Below are 16,581 nucleotides of genomic sequence, written 5' to 3'. Positions count from 1 at the left end.
ACGATAGGACAATAATAGAGGATATGACAGGTAATAGATGATAGGACAGTACTAGACGATAGGACAGTATTAGAGGATATGACAGGTAATAGATGATAGGACAGTAATAGACGATAGGTAGGTGCAGAGGACAAGACAGAAATAAAACCATATGACAGTTACAGACAACAGGAGAGTAACAGTCGGTAAGGATTTCGATATGTAATGAAAGTTAAATGTGTTTGATGTTCGTAAGTATGTCTATGGGTTCCGTTGTGTGACGAATTTTGATGTGTTTGATGCTTGTTAGTATGTCTAGGGGTTCCGTTGTGTGATGAATTTTGATGTGTTTGATGCTCGTTAGTATGTCTAGGGGTTCGGTTGTGTGATGAATTTTGATGTGTTTGATGCTCGTTAGTATGTCTAGGGGTTCGGTTGTGTGATGAATTTTGATGTGTTTAATGCTCGTTAGTATGTCTAGGGGTTTCGTTGTTGTTGAAGTTGTTTTCATTTGGGAACGTGACAATACTTAAAAGAAATCTGTTGAACTGAATAAGCAGTGTGCATGGACCACATGGAACCTCCCGGAGAGAAAGCTTACATGGGCTGAATTGTGGAGGATGGAACCCTTCAGGATCTCGTTCATACTTAGATCAGTGTATGACACTCTGCCATCGCCCGTCAATCTGCACTAGGTGGGAATGACAGAGGACCCGAACTGCACACTCTGCAATCAGAGAGGGTCAATGTGTCACATCCTGGCTTGATGCAAGCAGGCACTTCAACGCTGAGGCCTGGCATCGTGATGTCATCACAGCAGTTTAAACTCCTCATCGCAACAGTACTATGGGAAGAAGGTTGCGATGAGGCCCATGAAAGGAAGAAACCCGCGTATGACGAGCTAATAGCGGAGTGCAGAGAGAGGGAATGGACTGTGTGGCTATTTCCTGTGGAAGGCTGCAGAGGGTTCCCGGCCCAATCCTTATGGAGGATGCTACAGACACTAGGAATCACAGGAAGAACTCGAAGTGCAGCCATCAGACGTTTGGCAGAAGCTACAGAGAAAGCATCGTGCTGGCTATAGCACCGATGAGACGAGTCGATGTGGAAGCCAACGTAGACGAGCAGTGGTTTGACCACCACTGCTGACCCACCAGCCGGAGGATGTTGTGGTTTAGGGTCGAAACATCTGAAGAGGGCTGGATACCACCTGATGACGTCGACAGAGGCTTCGCAGCGGGAAGACACCAGTGACATGCTGCACACAAGGAATGTCACAGATAGCAGAATAAGATCATCTGTGAGTTATCATTTTGATTAATCACACAACTGTACCATAAAGCTGATAGGGTCTTATATGACTAGTACAATATAATTCGTCCTTCTTCAACTCCTTTTATCCCTCTTGGACTACCACAATTAAGCTGATTATGTCTTCTAGGGCTAGCACAATACAGGTATTTCGTCCTTCTTTTACTCGTGTCATACTGCCTTCTTGGAATTGTCGTATACAGTTGTTTTGTTTTCTAGAAAAAAAACAGCAAACAGCTGTTTCGTCTTTCTTTAAACTCGTATCATACTGCTGTTTAACTTTCTAGGACTTGCAGCATACAGCTATTTTTTCCCTCTAGGACAAGCACCATGCGGCTGTTTCTTCCTTCTAGGACTAGCACTAGTAAGGGTGCTGATGGGCTTCCGTACCTTGATGGTATCACAGTTGTTTACTCAGAATAACAGGAAGCTCCAGGATGACAGCTCGTTACGGTGGGGGCGTGGTAGATATTCTCTGTAGGTCTTGTGTGATCCTCATGTCTCCCGCTGTTACAAGGACACATGCACTCGCATGTATTACGTAACTTCGAGAGACCACTAAGCTTTATGACGTATGTTCTTCTATTTCCGGCAAATTTAAGTGTGCGGAAGTACATTTCGGAATGCCTTGGAATTCAGGTGTGGCTCCGAATGTACATTTGCACCTACTGCTAGCAAACTTAAAAGTATGTATCTCTGAACGCCAAAATCTTTTATTTGCCTACAGGCCAGCTTGGTTTTAATAGTGATAGTATTTTCCCTTAATATAGATTTAGTTCCAACAGGTAAATTTACCTGTAAAACTTCAACTATTATCACCAATATATATAACTTGCATCTTTCGTCTTTTATTTTGAAAGTTAATGACACTTTTTGTTAAATATAAATATGAAAAAATGCATTTTGATTTCGTATGATTGATTAATTTATCACATTTCAAATGATTAATTATCAATAATTCCCAATCTATATCATGATAACTGCATAACGTTTTTACATATCTCGAATATGTGTTACAAGATTGATGCTGTTCTCTATACATATCATAGGTTCTAATATGGCTGTAATTCATACGTTATTTAAAGCTTAATTGTATATGGACCAATGATATTTTGAGATCTTTCTTAGGTACAGCTGGTCACTGATATTAGTTTTACAATTTATCTCTAGGTGTCATCTATGTCGTTTGTGTGACAGTGAGGACCACTACGACTTGGTACCCTACATTATTCCAGCTGCCTTCCACTAAACATTTATCGTTAGTAGTTATCATCCTTTATATTAAAGTAAGATTTTAGTTATATTATTGTTTATATTATAAAAGGAATTTATAACGAAAAATACAATGACATCACTATAACATTTTTGTCTGCTTAATAAGTTCTATATATTGTGGATTGAAATTTTCTCGAAAATTATTTGTACATCAGACCACAGTCATTTACAATATTTCACTTAAGTATGGAACTACTCTAATTTCATTAGATGATATAACAATAATTTATTATACATTACAACAATATCTCGTCTTTCTAAAGACTTTAGACTAATAACTTAACTCTCTTGTTTTTTTATAACAATTAAAAGAGGACTTGCTTGTGCCCTGTTGACGAGTACATATGCAGCTTGGATTACTATTTCAAGACTTAATAGTACCTTCCAAATTTTGAATGATCAAGAAAAAATGTAATTGATCCCATTCTGATGGTTATTACAATGTGTACAAGTCTTGTCATTCAGTATTGTTCCTGTCTATTACAATGTGTACAAGTCCTGTCATTCAGTATTGTTCCTGTCTATTACAATGTGTACAAGTCTTGTCATTCAGTATTGTTCCTGTCTATTACAATGTGTACAAGTCTTGTCATTCAGTATTGTTCCTGTCTATTACAATGTGTGCAAGTCTTGTCATTCAGTATTGTTCCTGTCAATTACAATGTGTACAAGTTTTGTCATTCAGTTTGTGACCTTCACCTTTACGTGCTTTTCAGTTGTTTCAATTACTTGAGTCTCTTGGTCAGCATAGACCACGTGATATGAAATATGTCGGTACAGACCACGTGACATTAGATATGTCATTAAAATCCAGCGTTCCGTTTGTGTATGGTGTGTACATGTTCTCGTGAAATGGATTAGTTTTGAAGTTGATATGCAACGACACCGTCGATTGGAAATCTGCACCAAATAATAACCTGTTTAAACATTTTTACACTGGACACAACTCCTGGCCAAGATTATCAAATAAAGTGTTGAACCATACAAGTCTTCTCAATGATAATTAAACTCAAGTTTTATAATTTTCAATTTTTTAATGAGAGACAAAACGTTAATGATTTTTTAATAACTCACATACTCACTCTCTCCTGAAAATCTCATTCACATCCAATATTTCTATAACCGCCAAGTCTCACGAAACGTTCATACTCTGCTCCATAACGCAGTTCTTTCCCTAATCAGTGCCATCTTACATTTCATAATCTTGATCACCGAAATGCTTATCGCATTTGTATCATATGGTAGCTTTAATAACAAGCATAGCGATGACCAAGACTAACATTTATTTAAATTTTCCCATCACAATTGTGCGTAGAATTTTTAACAAGAAAACGTAAAGAATAAAGTGATCAGTACTGAGGTCCTGTTGTCAATGAAAATGATGTTCTTACATAAAGTACGAAAATTAACTATGAATAGACTCCCAACTCTATACGGTAATATCGTAGGCACAACGGATGCATCTGGAATGAATGCATATAACAAAAGGGAGGGATATACATATATATAATGTATATATATAATATATTTATAATCTATTAATGAAAATATCTTCTGCAGCTGATGTCCGTTAATTGAATGAGTTGTACATAGTACGCGACCTAAGTGAGGTCAACACCATAGCTGCACTGTATTCGTCAAACCGGAGTTCACCCGTCTTCTCCCTGTGGAAATACAAAAAGGGTACAAGTTACACTCTTAAACACAAAAACATAATTGATATTTTGTGATATTCCGTATCATTTCAATGTGATAATATAGAAATGAATAAAAGATTAGTACACCCTCTAAATTAGTCGTTATCTACAGTAACTAGACAGACCTGTTTGTTGTGACTATTTTTGTCTGCCTCGTGTCTACCAAATTATCTACAGTAACTAGACAGACATGTTTGTTGTGACTATTTGTGTCTGTCTCGTCCCTACCAAATTATCTACAATAACTAGACAGACCTGTTTATTGTGACTATTTTTGTCTGTCTCGTGTCTACCAAATTATCTACAGTAACTAGACAGACCTGTTTGTTGTGACTATTTTTGTCTGTCTCGTCCCTACCAAATTATCTACAGTAACTAGACAGACCTGTTTGTTGTGATTATTTTTGTCTGTCTCGTTTCAGGCGAAATAAAATTTGAGTAATTGAATAGATTAAGGCACTCGAATACAATCGACAGTATACAGTATACAAAATTCGACATCAGTCTTCTAGAGACATCGGACTCGTGGTAACAGTCATCCTGAATAAAGCGATCTATCTTTTGTATACCGAGACGGATTTCCCCCTTTATTTCAGACTGGTTTTTTTTTTATTAATCTAAACGTCAATAAACAGTCTAGGAATATTATTCATTTAATTGGGTTTTTTTTCATTTTGTGATTAATAAACATCTATTTTTCTTTATTTATTATTCATTTACAGTTTATATATTCTTAGTGAATTGATTTCATTTGTAATTTTATATTTGAAGCGAGTTTTGACCTTCACCGTTAAAATGATAGATTATCAATGGTTCATACCTCTGTTTGTTACGGTGTAGATTTATTGTCTATGATGATTGGTATAATTAGATTTCATCGACAACAATCAGCCACCAGTTGGTGCCGAGTATAATTTACTCAGCAAAGATCGGTATATATAAATTACGGAATAGTTAATGTCACTTTTTTACGACACCGTGTATAACCGGTTGCGTAAAAAATGACACTTGCCACCAATTTAGAGCAATTACGTAAATTTTCTGTATTTATCTATAGTACATTAGATACTATCAAGTCTTTGGGTTTTCCTTAATCACCGAAATGACGGGACAAAAAAACCGAAGTAGCGGGGGTAATGTTCGACCTGAAATCGCTGACCTAAATCGGAGGTGTCGTCTAGCATTATATCACCTGACGGGAAAATGCTGTAAAATTTATCTGGTTTTCATGAGATCTTTAATTCACAGCAGGATACCCGAGGTCTTCACATGTTTTCTTTATATGTCCTTCTACACGTAAATGTAGTCCTATTTTTTTTTTATTTTCATTGGTGAAGTTAAGTTTCTACCTCATTGAAAATGCCCAAGTAAAAACGATAAATGCACAAAGAGATGAAATGACGTATCGACTTCTTGATCCAAAACTGATGTGCAATCTAATTAAAGTTCAGTGTAACACGACTTTGACCAAATTAACCAACCAAGAGAAAACGCGTTAAAACATAATTAATTTCTAATTGTAACAAATTATAAAACTGAGATCAATCAATATGACGAAACGAAAACGTCCTGACAGGACACATTCCGTTCAAAAAATAGTCTAAATCAGGAAGACAGTTCCGTTCTTATAAACCATGGATAGTCTGATCAATCGCGGATTCTCCAAATACGGATTAATAAGAGCGTGCTAAGTTGACGTCACTGAACTATTCTGTTTGTGTTTAAGGCATGATGCTTCCGTGAGCTGATTACAGAAATAACAAAAATCATGTTTGTTTGTTTGTTTGTTTGTTTGTTTGCAGGGTTTAGTACCCCTAAACAGCCTGGTCATTTTGAGGTAGCCTATCTTTGAAGTAGATGGTGGCTACATCACTGAACAACGTAAGGGAGGTCAATCGAATGCCGAGGTAAAGTGTCCTGCCCAAGGACACAACCGCGACAATACAGGCCGGTCCGTTTCTCAGCTTCCTGTGAAACAAACTGACACAGGTAGGGAGTGTTGAAAACTGTATCAACCAATCAGATCGTGTTCTGTGTTTGATATTTCTCTTTTTTTTATCGTTCGTGTTCTGACATTTAGACTGATGAGCTTTCAATCCATCTGAATCCCTGTGATTTATTTTGACCCAGAATTATCTCATTTCAAATCCTAAGAATAGTGGCACAATTACGAATATACAAATTTTGCAATAATAAAACACCTTTTTAATTTTTCTTGTTTTTATTTGTTTGATTGTTTGTTTTCCTTGAAGAGAGATTACTTTTCTTTAATTCAAATATCTTTCGTCGTTTCAGTTGAAGAAGTTTAAGGAAATTTGTCTAAGCTAAGGATTCATACAACAACAAGACCGAATGCCATCATTCCTTCCTTTGCTATGTGGGGCGAAACTAATAAACGGCGATCTACGATCAATTTTATTCCGGAAAGCAATTTGAGGTGTTAACACCTCCAGCGATATTTGTAACTAATCTAATTTAACGAGCACGTGTTTTTTTAACATGTTGTTTGCTAACTACAAGTGACATGCTGTAGGGTACTAACGTAATTCACGTGAATATTTTAGACACTCGTTTTTATTGGTGGAAAATCGATAACCATGCACCGACTGGTTCTCATTTGTTGACTTTTTGTTTTGAGAAAATTAAAGAAAAAAAGAAATAGAGATAAACAGATTAGATAAAATAAGTAAATAAAAATCAACAGATAAATAGAAATAAACAGATAAAGAAAAAATAAACAAATAAATTAGTAATTATAAATAAGTAAATAGATAAATATAATTTTTTTCTTGAAAAAGTAATATTTCATACTTTGATGAAAACGTCACATCATGATTTTTTACTCTTACTGTTCGTTCTAAAACTCGATAGATAAGAGGATCTTTGCGGCGTTCTATGGGTTGTTTACCCGACGTTCTATGAGTTGTTTACCCGACGATCTCTGGGTTGTATACCCGACGATCTCTAGGTTGTTTACCTGACATTCTATGGGTTGTTTACCCGACGTTCTATGAGTTGTTTACCCGACGATCTCTGGGTTGTATACCCGACGATCTCTAGGTTGTTTACCTGACGTTCTATGGGTTGTTTACCCGACGTTCTATGAGTTGTTTACCCGACGATCTCTGGGTTGTATACCCGACGATCTCTAGGTTGTTTACCTGACGTTCTGTGGGTTGTTTACCCGACGTTCTGTGGGTTGTTTACCCGACGTTCTATGGTTGTTTACCCGACGATCTCTGTTTATCCGACGTCTATATGTGTTGTTTATCCGACGTTCTGTTATATACCCGACGTTCTATGGTTGTTTACCTGAGGTTATATGGTTGTTTATCCGACGTTCTATGGTTGTTTACCCGAGGTTATATGGATTGTTTACCCGACGTTCTATGGTTGTTTATCCGACGTTATATGTGTTGTTTATCCGAGGTTATATGGGTTCTTTACCCGAGGTTATATGGTTGTTTATCCGACGTTCTATGGTTGTTTACCCGAGGTTATATGGATTGTTTACCCGACGTTCTATGGTTGTTTACCCGAGGTTATATGGTTGTTTATCCGAGGTTATATGGGTTCTTTACCCGACGTTCTATGGGTTGTTTACCTGATGTTCTATGTTTTGTTTACCCGACGATCTATGGTTTGTTTACCCGGCGTTATATGGGTTGTTTACCCGACGTTCTATGGTTGTTTATCCGAGGTTATATGGATTGTTTACCCGACGTTCTATGGTTGTTTATCCGACGTTCTATGGTTGTTTACCCGAGGTTATATGGATTGTTTACCCGACGTTCTATGGTTGTTTACCCGAGGTTATATGAATTGTTTACCTGACGTTATATGGTTGTTTATCCGACGTTCTATGGTTGTTTACTCGAGGTTATATGGATTGTTTACCCGACGTTCTATGGTTGTTTACCCGACGTTCTATGGGTTGTTTACCTGATGTTCTATGTTTTGTTTACCCGACGATCTATGGTTTGTTTACCCGGCGTTATATGGGTTGTTTACCCGACGTTCTATGGTTGTTTACCCGAGGTTATATGGATTGTTTACCCGACGTTCTATGGTTGTTTATCCGACGTTCTATGGTTGTTTACCCGAGGTTTTATGGATTGTTTACCCGACGTTCTATGGTTGTTTACCCGAGGTTATATGAATTGTTTACCTGACGTTATATGGTTGTTTATCCGACGTTCTATGGTTGTTTACCCGAGGTTATATGGATTGTTTACCCGACGTTCTATGGTTGTTTACCCGAGGTTATATGAATTGTTTACCTGACGTTATATGGTTGTTTACCCGACGTTCAATGGTTGTTTACCCGACGTTCTATGGTTGTTTACCCGAGGTTATATGAATTGTTTACCTGACGTTATATGGTTGTTTACCCGACGTTCTATGGTTGTTTACCCGACGTTCTATGGTTGTTTACCCGAGGTTATATGAATTGTTCACCTGACGTTATATGGTTGTTTACCCGACGTTCAATGGTTGTTTACCCGACGTTCTATGGGTTGTTTACCGGACGATCTATTAATTGCTACCAATTCGACGAAGACATAAAGACACAATTTTATATGAAACGTAATGAAGTGAAATTATGGTATTTCATTCATATGATATCTGTCTGAGAATTTAAAAGAAATAAATATGGTTAAAGTATTTAATGTTCATCACACTATAAGGACATTCATTCATTCATTTCGAAAAAATCATTTTTCTGTGTTACTGATTAAAACACCGTTACATTTCAGATATCTAGAAGTTCGATGCACTATTTTTTATAACAATCAATTGACACACACACACATATATATATACATTTAACATATTCATGTACATATAGAGTACATATTTATATATACAGAGAGAGAGAGAGAGAGAATATGCTCTACATAGTACGGCGGCCAATGCTACTTGGAAATACCACTTTTCAATTTTAAAATTTATTTAAAAACGATCGCTTATCATCAATACAGTTATATTTAGAGCTGACATGGAATTTCTTCAGGGAAAAAACACGTGGTTACTACTTATTACATGTGCAGGCGTTGATAGAAGTCGTTTGAAGGTCATGTGAAGTCACGTACACAACTACAATTTGATACACAGTTTAAAGTCAAATGAAGGACATCCACAGGAACTTTAGACAAATACTGAATTTCTTATTCACGGCATGTCTATTCTAATGCAAAGAAATTGAGGGGGGTATCTTTAGGAATCATGATTCATAAACGGAACAGTTAAAGATTTTCCCGATAAGAACTCTCAACGTTGCGATGCTCGTGATAACAATGACGGGCGGATTTCTACAAAGTTGAATTTCTCCCATATACGATACAACATCATGTATGATAACAACGACTAAAAGTCTTTATCAAACTAAAAAGTGCAATACCTGAAACCAAATCTAAAGCAATTGGGATATTCCAGTATTTCATTCATTCCATGTAAAATGTCTAAAACAATTAACCTGGGTTAGCTCCCTTAGTATTTAATCAGGAAAACCTCGCCATATTGGTCTCATATATAACGGTATATTTATGTAAACGCTCCTCTGTTATGTCACGTGACGAGCGTTTATATGTTACCTAGAACTTCAATTAACAGTCCTTCGTTTATTTACCGTAAAACTTCCTTGAACATAAATTAATTATGAATCTGTCAGCGTTTCCACGAAAGATTACAATATTGTTTTTTTTATTATTATTTTGGTAAAATACCGAAAAATTCAATATCGGAAACACAAACGTGAACAATTAAACGACATTCGCTTGCCTAATGTAAAAGCTGCGACCGGAAGTAAACTTTTAACGGGAAATAACTCTTAAGATAATTACCTGATGTCTCCAGAAATTCTTCTACGACGAGCTGCTGCTTCAAGATCGTCAATGCTATCTGTAAACATAAATGAAACAGTTCAAATTAAGAAATAAACAACCGAGATATAACGAATAGATCCTGCAGGAGTCGAGGTGCACACCGTTGTCTGATATTTAAAGTTGGATCTTTGCCCTTCTTTTATACTTCTGTCATTGCTCCTGATTATACGAAAATTGTAAATTTCTCTGCAGAAATAGCGATGATAATCTTTCATTATTGAATAGAATATGGCCGCCTGTCAACTGTTTCTATGATTTCATCATTGCCAAAATCAACAGGGCGCAACCAGGATCTAAGGGGTACCTACATAAACATTTGAGAAAGATCCATCCAGTGCTTTTCCCAAAATATCAATAGCAAATTTCCTTTGTCAAATTAGCATATGGCTGTTTGTCAGCAATTTTCGTGTTCTTATCGGCGCCAAAAACCAAACGGACACAATAACGGAACAACAATAACGTATATATGAAGCACGAGAATTACCATCAAATACTTCTCAAGAAATAACCATAACAAATTATCATTGACAAAAACCAAAATGGCCGCTTGTCAGCCATCTATTTTTTCGACCAATCTCAAAAAAAAGCTGCAATACAATTGGGATCAAAATGAGCCTACGTATGAAATTTGAGATAATCTCTTCTGTACTTGTTTTCCCGATCAATCTCAAAATCAGACAATACTGCACCAAAAGGAAACTACATAATGAAAAATGTAGTAAGCCAGTGTCAATATATACATACCTTCAAAACTGTCGTCATATATTGATAATTCTTATAAAGTTATTTCTAGAGGGAAATAGACAGCATTATGCTCAAAAAGTGTGAGATCCTGTTTTTGTAATTAAAGCACCTTCCATGCTACGATTCATACAAAGCATTTAATTCTACCATACCCGGGGATCGGCCAGGATCAATATAGACATACCATCACCCTTTAACTCATGATTCTAACCAGGTTTGAAATATTTCCAATGGATATAATACAAATTATGCTCAAAAATGAATTTTTCTATATAAACTATAGTAAACTTTACTCCCTCTCCACGGAGAAATGTGAGACCCTGTCGCCATGAAATTCCCAAATTCAGCACCTTAAGATCCTTCCATCAATGAAGAGCATTTGATTCTACCATATCTGGATGTTGAGAAGAAGACTTTTTTAAATTCAAGTCAATTTGACCCCTTTAAGCCCCGTCCATCAGCCCTGTGGGTCAGTCAGGATCAATGTGGGCATACCATCAAGCCGTCATCCTTCAACTCATAATTCTTCAAAAGTTTGAAATATTTTCAATGGATATTAAACAAATCATGTTCAAAATCTATTTTCCTATAAAAACTTTAATAAACTGTACCCCTCCCCATGGGGAAATATGGGACTCTGGTGCCATGACATTTACTATTTTGGTAAAGCACCTTAAGATGCTTTCATTCATGAAGAGTATTTGATTCTGCAGTATCTGCTGTTGAGAAGAGGATTTTAGAAATTCGAGTTAATTTTACCACATTTGGTCCCGCCCCTCAGGCCCCTGCGGGGTGGGGACTATATAATGCACAATTTTAGTTCATCTTAGGTCAGGGAAGGTTTCTGCAAAAGTTCATTAAAATCGGATCAGGAGTTTTTGTGAAGTCGAAAATGTTAAATTGTTTACAGACGCACGAAGCCGAAGAAGGTGATCTTAATAGGTCACCATGAGACTTTGTATAAGGTGAGTTAACACCAACGACAAAATAACCCGCGATAAAAAGTAAAAACTCCTCACTTTTATATATGCTGCACCAGCATCCAGATAACATCCAGATCCTAAAAACCGAAAACTATTCCTATTTCTATACTATTGTCCATATTTATACATTGTACATGTACATTTCACGTATGTTACTGCTATATAATGAGATCACCTGATCTCACGATATCGCCTTAGCGCACCACCAGTACGACGCCATTGTCAAGTGCTGTCGATTTCATCTCAAATCATGACGTCATAATTGGAATGAAAGTCTCGCCCAAGCAGCGATATCTTTCCAATAAAATGTGATTGTGATGATGATAACACGAGACATGCTTTTCATTTCTACATATTTTTTACTGTACAACAGAGCCTCCTATATCACATGACAAAATATGTGAAAGATACAAAGACTTGTTAGCATAAATAGTCGGTTCTACAAAGCAACTGACCTATTTAATTATATAGTATTTATCTTCTGATGTCTATTTGAAAAATCGGATAGAAGAAGAAGATGAAGAAGAAGAAGAAGAAAACAGAGAAGAAGGGAGATAACTCCTACAGAAATCCTTTTCACAATATACTTCCACTAACTGATAAAGGAGCCTGTGTCCCTAAAAATCAATTAAAATTTCAATGAGAATAAAAAAAATTGCTGTCTTCGCCGTCAGCCATGTTTTTAACCCTAACGTTATCACACGAACCTCAAAAGAAAAACATACAAAACAGCGATATGGTAGGGAATCATTTTCCGTTGTACTATATTTTATTTTCAGGTTTTTCTATACATAAAAATAAAAATAAAGATATATAAATATGGTCTATTTCTTCATTTGTAAATAACTATTCTGTTGCAGAAAGCGATCAATTAAATTCCTGTCTTGTAATATTTTATCAACCACATGATGTGCAGGTCAAATCTGACTGGCTGTCGGTTAAGAAAGGATTCGGTTAAAATCTGAAGGTATGTTAGTACATCAAGAAACAACGCGTTTATTCCCATAAGAAAACATATCCTGATGACAAACAATCCGCAGAAAAGATCTCTTAACTTCCATCTCTTTTTCATATATTTTTATTCATTGGAAACAAACTCCACAGATAAGCCAAAAGTTTTAGAGAGAAGTATCCAGAGAGATAGAATTCTCAATGTCCGGTTGTGATGAAATGTGTTACAAATCATGAAAGATATTAAAATACAGATGTTAAAACATTAAAATACTCATAAATATTTATATGTAACCTTGAAGGTGGGGTTCTGAGAGCGAATACACGTAAAGATAATAACTAACAGTGAAAACTGTTATAAACACGATATCAATCGCTAATCTGACAATAAATATCAGTGGATCTGTTGATTCACCCAGGCCACCAGGGCTCAAACTATACAGCTTTTATATAATAATGCTGACGTAAGCTAGAAGACCAAACATAAAGTGAAGGAAGTAGACAAGCAAGGAAACAAGTAAAGAGAGAGAGAGAGAGAGAGAGAGAGAGAGAGAGAGAGAGAGAGAGAGAGAGAGAGAGAGAGAGAGAGAGAGAGAGAGAGAGAGAGAGAGAGAGAGAGAGAGAGAGAGAGAGAGAGAGAGAGAGAGAGAGAGAGAGAGAGAGAGAGAGAGAGAGAGAGAGAGAGAGAGTCGGTCACTGATTCCAGTCGCTTTCCTTGATCATCGATACTTGTGTCTCACTAGAAAGTACCATATCTTAAGTGCCTTCAGTCTTTATCTTCGTGTAACTGTTTCATCACTTCCTGTGCGAACTACGTTTAAATATGACTCTAGTTTTTATCAACCTTTAACACACGAATGTATTTTAAAATGTGCCATCAGTTTTTGTATATCTCATTTTCACATAGCAAAAATACACCCCTGTACATTGCAAACAATCTACACTTATAGGATAATTAGATATCGAACTGATATTCATCAAATCTCTTTCTAAATAACTATCACACCAGTCCAAAGTCTGATATATATATATATATATAAAGATCACACCTACTAATTCTTAATAAGATAAGCCTTTGATTTTAAATCAATTTTTCAATGATACAAAATCCGTCTCAGCTTTGTAGGACTCACGCAAATAAATCTGCCAATGAGAGACTAGGATTCTGTTTCTCCTGTTAGAGTCCCTACCGAAACTGAGAATTGGTAAAAGATTATGCCCTCTGTGGGTTTAAATTGAAATCACGTGCAAAAAATCGGCATTGATTGCGCTTCATGAAAATCTAAAGTTTCAACACATTTCAATGTATCTGGGGCGGACTTAGACAGGTGTAAAATGCCAGAGGTTTTCCCCAGGTAGGTACTTAGTTTCACGCGTAAACTTCTGTTATTGAATTCTGAAGGTGATGGCAGTCCGAGATGCTATTTAAAAATAAATTATGTCATTTATAACCTTTGACAGGTATATTTCTATGAATCTAGACAGTCGTTTTGTGCTGAACTTAAAATATTAATGCTATTAGCTTAAATGCTAAGTAATATCATATAGTGATTGATTTAGTCACGTGAGTCCTTGTTGCAATATAGGTTATCAAATGACCTTGTATGATTACTTTGTCACGCAGGTGGTCTAGGTATTCACTTCTGTTATTTCTATAATCTATTGTTCAAGCGTAAAATAAATTATTTTAGTATCACAATTGTTTTTCAACAGAAAGTCCCTTTAAAGATGGTATCTCTACCTGTGTGCTCTATTATATCATTGTTACTATTGTCAAATAAGCTGAAGTAAGTACATCGCCTTGAGGCCCACCGCCGAGAACCAGATAATCAAATTCCGCATAAAAACAAGCATTTAGATGAATATGAATATATCACAAACACAAAGATGAATGTGACTTTTCTAAAAACATTTCACGTGCATGCATTGCTTTGTCTATACCACCCATACCGTCTTCCCATGTAAAATATATCAAATAGAGAATAAAAGGGGACAAACTAGGGTGAACAAAGGGACCAAACCGACTTACCATCAAACACAGGTAAATGATGACTACTATCGTTCATGGATACCCCTGATGACGTGGACATTTCTTCATAATCCCGTGACCCGATCGACCCTGAAGGCTTACGCGACCTTGTCTTGTTAAATGCGGTCATCTCCATGGTGTCCAGTTTCTGATTAAATCGATGATCCAATCTTTGACCAGCGTTTCTGTTCCGGTACGTATCTGAGAGATATCTTTGTAAAATTGTCTGTTTGTAGGGCTTGTTCTGAGATCCTGTGTCTAATGGCGGCTTTAACTGTGTAAGGCTTGAATAATAATCGGTCTGATTCATTGTTGGTGTCTGAGATCGCGAGGGCACGAGATCCCTCTCTTCGTCATCCTGTTCCATTGGTTCTGACGTCATTTCCGGTTGATTCGAATGTGACGAACGGAAAAGGCGGCTTTCATCTGGAAAAATACATGTAAGATAAATTGAGGGGAAGTAAGAAATGAAAATATATATATATATAGCAATTAACGGTTTGCATGTTACATGAATAAAAATTAATCTTTATAAGAATTCAATTAATTCTAAAACATTTTAAATATGCCAACAACAACACGACAAAAAAAACAAAGCAACAAATAATGGCCTCTAGTTTAGTTTGTATGAAAGTTGCTGCTGGACTAAGACCGGAAGCACCACTGGTAAAACAAAAAGTACACCCTTTCATCTCCTACCTAAATCATTTTTTACTATCACAATGAAACAAAACTCTAATCGAAGCAAAATATTCTTGAACTACTAGATCGGTGAGGTCTTACTAACGTTACTATCCCCTCCCCTCCCAACCGGTTTGCGCAAGCCGACCCACCAGCAACCAAATACCCAGCCATCCTCCCTATCTTCTGTCATCCATCCGCTCCCAACTCGATCTCCCGTCAGACCATCGATTACTAATCAAAGCTCCCCTCCCAATCCCGATATCAATCCGCTCCACATCCAACTCAAACTCTTTATTCTATTTCCCGCTCACCTCTCGTGACCACAACCTTATCTCCAACTAACCTCTCGTAACCACAACCCTATCTCCCACTAACCTTTCGTAACCCAAACCTTATCACCCACTAACCTCTTGTAACCCCAACCTTATCTCCCGCTCACTTCTCGTAACGCCAACCCTATTTCCCGCTTACCTCTCGTAACCCCAACCTTATCTCCCGCTCACCTCCCGTAACGCCAACCCTATCTCCCGCTCACCTCCCGTAACGCCAACCCTATCTCCCGCTCACCTCTCGTAACACCAACCCTATCTCCCGCTTACCTCTCGTAACGCTAACCCTATCTCCCGCTCACCTCTTGTAACGCCAACCCTATCTCCCGCTAATTCCTATCTCCCGCTCACCTCCCATAACGTCAACTCTATCTCCCGCCACCTCTCGCACGGACAGCACGACCTACCACTTGTAACCTTTTCCCTTGAAATGACATTTTTTTTCCAAGATGGTTCTTAAAAACATGATCACATCGACAGATTATCGAATTCTCATATCCACCTTCATGGAAGTCAATAATCTCAATCTCTTAGATGTCAAAGATATTATTTCTCTCGCTAATGTTATTTATGATATATTTGTTGTTTATTCTGATAACTTATTTTTGTTTGTTGTTTATCTAGATTTTTTTCTGAAAACAGAAAACTCGGATGCCTGTACTTTCTTGTAATTAGTTCTGCAATCAAAACGTCGATAAATAAAGGTCAGATGTA

General features: G+C 36.9%; 1 protein-coding gene across 1 annotated transcript in view; it reads right to left on the bottom strand.

The window, feature by feature from the left end:
- Positions 1-3,579: 3,579 nt before the first annotated feature.
- The window catches only part of LOC132557829 (homeobox protein Mohawk-like), a 69,555-nt gene continuing 56,553 nt past the window's right edge, over positions 3,580-16,581 (bottom strand). Inside the window, exons 3-5 of the mRNA XM_060222356.1 lie at positions 14,855-15,280; positions 10,106-10,163; positions 3,580-4,229 (exon numbers count right to left, since the gene is read on the bottom strand). Of these exons, the coding sequence (XP_060078339.1) occupies positions 4,136-4,229; positions 10,106-10,163; positions 14,855-15,280 (578 nt within the window). The 3' untranslated portion in view covers positions 3,580-4,135. The remainder of the gene's footprint in view (positions 4,230-10,105; positions 10,164-14,854; positions 15,281-16,581) is intronic.

The sequence above is a fragment of the Ylistrum balloti genome, unplaced genomic scaffold (genome assembly GCF_031769215.1).
Source record: "Ylistrum balloti isolate Yb309-2 unplaced genomic scaffold, AGI_CSIRO_Ybal_v1 Utg370732, whole genome shotgun sequence".
NCBI classification, from domain to species: domain Eukaryota; kingdom Metazoa; phylum Mollusca; class Bivalvia; order Pectinida; family Pectinidae; genus Ylistrum; species Ylistrum balloti.
This window is presented reverse-complemented; position numbering and strand designations above follow the sequence as displayed.